General features: G+C 48.8%; 1 protein-coding gene across 1 annotated transcript; it reads right to left on the reverse strand.

The window, feature by feature from the left end:
- Positions 1–436: 436 nt before the first annotated feature.
- On the reverse strand, positions 437–7,773 carry LOC128848937 (C-C motif chemokine 17-like). The gene is made up of 4 exons (XM_054049235.1): positions 7,675–7,773; positions 2,817–2,955; positions 1,367–1,481; positions 437–830 (listed from the first exon to the last, which is right to left on the reverse strand). Exons 2-4 carry the CDS (start codon positions 2,881–2,883, stop codon positions 710–712), a joined length of 303 nt encoding a protein of 100 aa, XP_053905210.1. The 5' UTR covers positions 2,884–2,955; positions 7,675–7,773; the 3' UTR covers positions 437–709.
- Positions 7,774–8,126: the final 353 nt, after the last annotated feature.

An 8,126-nucleotide genomic window follows, 5' to 3' on the forward strand; every position in this document is an offset into this window, starting at 1 on the left:
GGGGTCACCGGTACAAACGTTTGAGAACCACTGGGCTACACTCTGCGTCACCCTGTTTGAAGGTAGGTGCCAGAGATGAGAAGCTGGAGGCCGGGCAGCATTTCACTGAGCTGTACCTTCCCTTCATCAAACACCTCTTTGGTAGGGGAGCCGGTTGCCCAGGGCACATGTATGTCGTGCCATGAGGAATTGCCTTTGATTGGGTGGTGGCCTGCCCTCTACTGGCCTCATGGGCTCTACACGAGTTCAATGAGCTGCAGCACTGCCCCCTACAGCTGGAGCTGGGAGGTCGACAGAAAGGAGCTTCGCCCTCCTCCCCCACCCACTTATAATGAGGCTTCCTGATTGTGGCTCTTTCAATGAATCTGCAAAGTGTAGCCCGACGAGCCGTTAATGCTAACCCGGGAGGAGCAGGAACAATCACAAACGCTTGCAATGTAGCAATGAAGCTTTATTATATATGCGTCTGTTACAGCTTATGGGTGTTCTTGCAAGGACACTTACAGTCTGAAACACAATGTCTTTGGCTGTAGTGCACAGTGTGTCAGTCCTTCTGTAAGTGCACAGAGCTCGCTCACTGTCAGGACTGAGCTGTCTGTCTGTCAGTGCTGAAACAAGAACAGTCCAGTGAGGTATGTGGAATGAAGACAGGAAATGTGCAGAGACAACCGGAGGCAGTTGGGTCTGGCGTGGCTCTGGGGTGGAGTGTTTATCTGTGGTTCTCAGAAAGTGAGGTTTGTTTCCTCTTTGCCTCCAAGACCCTGATTGCCCTCTTCACCCAAGGCTTTGAGGGGTCAGCACAGACCTCGCGGCCAGCAACCGTCTCCAACCTGCAAATGGAAAACAAGAGAGCTCATTAAAAAGGGCCACCTTTGTATTTTTATTTGCAAACATCTTCCCCTTCCCTTTCCTTGCATCAGTTTCCCACGCCCTTGTCTGTCTTGTCAATTTAGATTGTAATCTCTTTGGAGCAGGGACTTTACTTTATATACGTATCTACAGCACCTGGCGCATCGGGGCCCTGATCAAGACTGGGGACTTTACATGCAATTATTATACAAATTATAATTAATAAGTGCTAGACCATCCATATAGATAGCTCATCCTCTTGAGTGTCGCTAGGCTATTGGTTTCAATAATACCCTGCAGCAAGATTAACGATACTTCTCACTTCTGGAGCTTACCCAGTGTTACTCTCTTTATAAAGAAAACCTCCCATATACAAGAGCTTAACGGGACCCTGTGGTCTCTGTAACCTGTTGTGACAGCTGGTATCTCAGGCGGACACCTTCTCTGGCTTGCCAGTGAGGTGCACTGTAACAGGGTAGGAGGACAATCAGCCCTGGAGGGAATAGTCTCTACTTACACAACAGCTGGTAAGTGACACTCGCGGGGGGTATTGTAGAAATCCACCAGTTTAGAAAGCTGAATGGCTCCAGTCACGTAATTAAAGCAACACTCCACGGGAGTAGCTGATAGGGCTGTGAAAGAGAGAGTTCGTTAATCCCAAAGCCATTGCATTAGAACTGACTGGTATTGGGATTTCTCAGGGGCTCTGTTCTCCTTTTTAGTCACCTCAGAAAAACTACATTAAAACTGTGAAAAGTGTGGCTGACATTGTCTCCACAGGAGTGGGAATTCCCAAGCTAAGATGCAGTTAAGTTTAAGAATCTCTGTCCATTTTGGCTACTGTATTGGAGACCTGAATCTGAAAGGACACGTTAAAGTTGATGGCAAAGCTGCGTATGGGAACACACCTGGGCCACCTGGTAGTTCACTGGCATCATTCTGAGACGCACTATGGCTACAATGAATTTCACAGCTACACTGGGCTTGAGCTCAGCTCTGCCCATGGTTCTCCAAAGGGGCTAATCATTTCAGGTGTCTCCAGTTTTGGGTGCACAGCTTGAGATTCCTTCAAGAGGCTGCTTTTCAGAATGTGCTGAGCATCCACCATCTGAAAACTAGACCCCTGGAAAATGTCTCCCTTTGTGTACCCAGAACTTCAGCTACCCAAACTGATTTGTCACCTTGGAAAATGTGGGTCAGATTCTCCTGATTCAAAACAGCCCAGCCTTTTACCACTTACACTAAAGGGAACTCTCCATTAACTGTTAGCCCTATAGGACACATGACACACAGTTGAATAATACTAATTCCATCCTGTAGGGGGCAATGGTACAAATACATAGTAGCCAGTACATTAGAGTAATTAGAAACAAATTTGCTGAAATGTATTATTCTGGCTTTCCCTCCCTTTATTCTCTAGTACTTAAGGGCACTTCCATGAAAACAGATTTTTGTTTCCTAAAAGCTTGCTCTCTGCTGCTACGTAACCCCCACCTGAAGTCAGAATCCTGTGTCTGTCGTGTCACAATTACTTGCCCTGGAAATGATCATAAGGTCACAAGAGGATTATGGCAATCAAATGGGGGTCTAGCGGCAAGAGAAGATGAACCCTTAAACACAGATCCTATTGACATGCAAATCTCATTAATGAAGGAGGAAGGAATAAAATCTTAATGTTATATTCAGCCCCTGCCATAAGTGGGTGCAATTTCCATTGACACCATTGAGAGCTGGACCTGCTCAGTTCCGGGCTGAATTATGTCTAGTCTACTATTATTCTCTTAGGTGGTTTCTAGGACCCTCCCAAAAACCTCTGCTGCAGGCCACCAGCTCCCTCATTCCAGACACTTGGGGCTAGACCCTTGGCTGATGTAAATCGATGTAGCTCCACCGATTTCAATGGAACTACTCCTGTCTACACCAGCTCAGGATCTGGCCTCTGCTCCTGTATCAAGGTTCCTACTTACCTGTTGCATATTGATAAGAAACCCCCAGGAGGAAGGTGGCCAGGAGAGCTGTCCTCAGGCTGATCATGGTGACTTTGAAGTGGGTTTTCTTCTGCTGTAGAACTGTTCCTTTCTTCCCCAGGAAGCAGTGAAGTTAGAACTTGGAGGCAAAGTCAGGCAATTTATTCTGTCTTTGCTGCCTTCACAAGCCACGTGTCAGGAGAGTTCAGAGAAAAACCAACCCGGAAAGTGTGGCGAGATTCTACAAAATGTGTTTGATTTTAACTCTTGAGAAAGGAAACCCTGAGAACAGCCCTGGAAACCAGAACCCATCACTTCCGCATTCTGAGTAAAACAGCCAGTGGTCTGATAGCCTGGCTTCTGACAGCTTTGGCCACCACTTGCAGGGTGACCTCCGCACACTCCCAGTCCTGGATTTCCCGCACAGAAAAGTGTATTCTGCACTGCCCAGCCCTTTTTTGGACAGATCAGCTATTTTAGCTTCATCTCCCTGTAAGGAAATAATATCGAGCAGTCTGCTACTTTAACTGGAATTACCACCCAGCCCAGTTTAACCATGCCACTGAATTAGTTTTGATTAAAGAATAAAACCAGTTTATTTAACTCCAAAGAGAGGGATTTTAAGTGAGTGCAAGTACAAGGCATTGAAGCCAGAAATGGTTACAAGAGAAATACAGATAAAAAGCTTTCTAGTGCTAAAACTTAAATTAGACTTGGTTCAAGATGAAATCTGTACCTCGTGCTACCAGCAACAGGGCTGATCACATTTCACATCCCCTTAATTGTGCAAACCTATACAATGGGTAGAAGGGTCTTCTTGACCTCAGCTGATGATCAGTTTATATCCTGGAGCATGAGGACTGATAGCAAGTATAATTTGGGTCCTCTCTTGTGTCACCGCAGACGCTAGGCTTAGCGGCTCGACAGTGTGAACCGAGTGCTTTTGAAACTCTGGACATCACCGTGATCCAAAAAACACTTTGTGGTAGGTCATCATGTCATTAGAACAGGACATAAACTGCAGCGGGGAAGGTCAGGGAAGCAAGAGGCTGGGAGTGGGCTGGGAGATGATCTCTCTTATGGAAGGACCCTTGCAATGCCCAGGGGTTATCCCCGCCAGATACCGGACCAGGATTTAGGAACCGTCAAAGGACAGTCCTGAGAATACATCCCAGATTTTATGAGGAACCCAGTGGTGGCTGGGACAAGAATTTAAGAGTTAGGCCAGGTCTGCACTACAGACCTATATCGGTATCAGTACGTCGCTCAGAGGTGTGAAAAATCCACTCTCCTGAGCAACATAGTTGTCCCGACCAAATCCCCAGGGTAGACACCTCTCGGGGAGGTGGATGAACTAAGCGGACGGGAGAGGCGCTGTACGTGAAGACAAGCCCTTAGTGTGCGGAATAAAACCGTGGTGCTTAGCTCTGCATAAGCCGGCCATACAAACACAAGTCCTGTGATTACAGACATTGCTGCACCACAGCCTTTCCTCTCCTCTGCCTCCGCTTCTTCCTAGTTCTTCTAGCCGTGAAGTCGTGTGAGCCAGTGGACCTTGAAGACATAGTAGAAATCAGGAGCAAATCCTGAATTAAACCAGCGAATAGCATGCAAAGGTTTGTCTTCCTGTACTGGAGCTGTGGAGAGATCAGCTGGAAGAGGTTTCTTTGTTAACTTTGCAGCGAGCTTGCTCAGGAATGGAAGATTTGATATCGGGTGGTACATTGCAGCCAAATACAGTTACTTCATCATTGGCCAGAGCTGTGCATGATTTTTGGAAGGTTTCCAAGGCAAAGAAGCCCAATTTCTGCCAGACAGGAACCCAGTTGCTCCTGGCATCCCTAACGATCCAGGAAAGACCGGGGTCTGAATTGCAGGCAGTGAGTCATGTCTCTAAAGCATCCTGCAGATGGCCAGTGGTGTTCTGTTATTTTCCTTGTTGGGCTTGTCCTGCAGTAGGTGACTTCTGGGTACCCGTCTCGCTCTGTCAATCTGTTTCCTCACTTCCCCAGGTGGGTACTGTAGTTTTAAGAAACCTTAATACAGATCTTGTAGGTGTTTGTCTCTGTCTGAAGGATTTGAGGAAATACAGTTGTATAGGGTTACCATTCGTCTGGATTCTCCCGGACATGTCCGGCTTTTTGAGTTTAAAAATAGCGTCCGGGGGGAATTTGTAAATGTCCGCATTTCCCCGCCCCCCCATGCAGAGCGCGGAATGGCTGACAGGGTAGCCAGCCGGACTGAGCCACTCGCATGGGACTCCGGCAGCCAGAGCCCCTCCTCCGCTTCCCCCCTCCTCTCCCCTGCAGCTTCAGATCACTCCCCTCCTCTCTCTCCCTCTCCCCCTCCCTGCATTCGCAGATCGTCGACCATTCGCATCGGGCCTCCAGCAGTCTGGAGCTCCTCCCCCTGCTCCCCCTCCCCTGCTGCCCAGCGCGCCACTCCGGGGCGGGAACCGGGCTATGTGCTCCACGGGGGAGCTGTAAGTAGGGTTTGTGGGGAGACGTCCTAGAGCAGTGGTCACCTGCATGCTGCAGCGCCTTTAAAATGCCTCCTTCTGCCTACGAGCACAATCTCTGTTTGATTTTAGCAGCTCTTCCTCCCCCGGTGCGGCTATCGGTCAGTTGCTCGCTGGCTGGACGCCTGTGGTGTTACCTTAGATTGTGAAGCACAGTAGAGTTGTGTCACATCGGCCTCGTGCTGGCAACGGAGCTACGGAATCTTGCGGAAAGATTGAATAGCGTCACGGAGAGAACGGAGCCTTTTGGGACTCAGCCCGGGATGGGTCTAGTGGCCGAGGTGCAGGTTCCCTTCGCTACCCCTGGCCTTCAAGGAACAATTCAAACTCTATTCAAGAGATTCCTTAGACCCAAGTTCACCTCCCTCAGGCCACGTCGTGACAGACCCGCCTGAGTGCTATGGAGAGGTCCATGATGTGAGAACTGACGTCTGCCCCAGATCCATGGACAGCGAGAACATCCATCAACCCAGGACAGATCGAGGCAGGGGCTATTTTGGCTGTAGAAGGGGAGGTGTGAGATGACTTGGGGAATAAACAGGTCACCTTGGGCCAGATCCTCTGCTGGTGTAAATCTGTGTAGCGCCCTTGACGCCCACAGAGCTACCTCAGTTTACACTAGCTCAGGATCTGGCCCATTGACCCTCAGAAGCAGGCCCCACTCTCCCTCCCCACCACCAGCACACTCCCAAGATGCTCCTGCCGTAGCATTGCCATGCAGTTAAGCAACTTGGCAGCTCTGGATAAGCGTTGTTCTCCCTGGGTTGCACAAGAACGTACAGATTCTTCATTGCGGGGGTGGGGAGGGGAAGAGGGCAGGAACTGAGAGTTGATTTGCAACCTTTAACCTCTAGAGCAGGGGTAGGCAACCTGTGGCACAGGTGCTGAACGCGGCAGGTGAGCTGATTTTCAGTGGCACTCACACTGCCTGGGTCCTGGCCACAGGTCCGGGGGGCTCTGCATTTTAATTTAATTTTAAATGAAGCTTCTTAAACATTTTAAAAACCTTATTTACTTTACATACAACAATAGTTTAGTTATATATGATAGACTTATAGAAAGAGACCTTCTAAAAATATTAAAATGTATGACTGGCAAGTGAAACCTTAAATGAGAGTGAATAAATGAAGACTCGGCACACCACTTCTGAAAGGTTGCCGACCCCTGCCCTAGAAGCTTGAGAAAGTCCCTGCACTAGCTGAGGTTTCCTTTTCATCTGAACGGACCTCTGGAGAATTCTGCGGTGCACATGCACCAGGGGGAAAAAAAGAAACATCCTGATTCTGCAAATAGGGAAGGAGGAATTCAAGGGAAACGTGTTCTGGCTTGGTGAGAGTTGCTTGACCCTTAAATGCAGTGTGGAAAGGAAGGGGCCAGGGAGAATGTGCACACAGCACCATTGTTTCATCCCCTGTTCTGATTGAAACAAAGCAGGGAACAGATACAGATCTCTAGACACTTCCTTAGGAGGATACCTGGCGGGTCAGCACAGGGTCAGAAAGAGCCCAGCCCAAAATATGCAGGGAACATAGCCTTAACCATTCAACTCCCTTCTACCTGGGTTTTACTCCTGCTTTCCTCTTCTCTCAGGAATGACTCTGAGTTTAATTCACCCCTGCCTACGAGGCGTTTAAACACCACTGAGAGCCAGGACCTGGCTCAAGTAATAACAATACCTAGTAGATCTCACAGTGCTTTACAAAGGAGGTCAGTCTCCTAATCCCAATGTATACATGGGGAAACTGAGGCACAGAGCGATGAAGTGATTTGCCCAGCCTCCTGGGGAATTGAATGGTACCTAGGCCTCATGCTGGCACTCCGCATTCTGAATTTCACCCTCTGACCACCTCCTTTCATCTGTCTGTCCCTCTGTCTTCTTTCTCACTGGGCACCCACGTGGGTCCCCAGTTGCTGCTGCTGTAGTTTGTGGCTCTCAAAGTGTTGTCATGTATTTTTGGAAAGATCTTTTTGACCCTTATTTAAAACAGGGGTTGTCAACCCCATGAGTTCAAAAACCATGAGCGTGGCTTGCAAATCATGACATTTTACGAAATCATAGACGTGCCCTTTAGGAAAATATCACGAGATTGGCAATCAAATCACAAGAGTTGGCAACGCTGCGGAATCACATCCTGTGCACTGCGGTTTCACAGCGTTTCCCCTGCAGCTCAGTAATCAGTCAACAGAAACCAACACACGGAAGCAAGCAGTCACATTCCTGACAACAAAATACACCTATGGGAGCTAGTGAAGAACCTTTGTTCTTAAGATAATAAGGGGCTAGGGCCCGGATCCACAAGACGAGTTAGGCATTGTGACGCTGACTGTCACAGCACCTACCTTCTAGGTGCTTAGAAGATCACTGCAATTCACAAACCGTGCGCTAGGAGGGGGTTCACAGCTGGGAATCACTAGCACAGGTGCCTCCCTGCAGGCTGGATTTAGGTGCTGATCTCCATGAGAGGGGTGGGACTTAGCACACACCCCACTGTTCATCATCTCCCATTGGCTAGCTTAGGCAGCCCTTCGATCCCATTGATTGCAATGGCAGTTAGGAAGCTAAACACCTTGGAGTTTTTGGGCCAATGTCCCTTTTCCCAGTAGATGCTACAGAAGTTTATCCCCGTCTTCCTTCCATGCTGGAGTGTTCTCTAGGAACAAACACCCTGTTAACATATGCCCTGTGACAAGGTCTACCAGGCCTTTGTGGCTTCCTACAGGAGGCCCCAGGGCCCTACTATACCCCCTCACCCCCAGGAAGGAGCAGCGAAGGTGAGTTCTCCAGGTCTGCC

Source organism: Malaclemys terrapin, chromosome 14 (genome assembly GCF_027887155.1).
Source record: "Malaclemys terrapin pileata isolate rMalTer1 chromosome 14, rMalTer1.hap1, whole genome shotgun sequence".
Taxonomy (NCBI): Eukaryota; Metazoa; Chordata; order Testudines; family Emydidae; genus Malaclemys; species Malaclemys terrapin.

Coding starts and splice junctions, on each gene's coding strand:
- LOC128848937 (XM_054049235.1), bottom strand. CDS start 2,883: ATGATCAGCCTGAGGACAGCTCTCCTGGCCACCTTCCTCCTGGGGGTT. Junction 1,482..2,816: donor TTCTTATCAATATGCAACAG/GTAAGTAGGAAC, acceptor TCTCTTTCACAG/CCCTATCAGCTACTCCCGTG. Junction 831..1,366: donor TGTCACTTACCAGCTGTTGT/GTAAGTAGAGAC, acceptor TTCCATTTGCAG/GTTGGAGACGGTTGCTGGCC.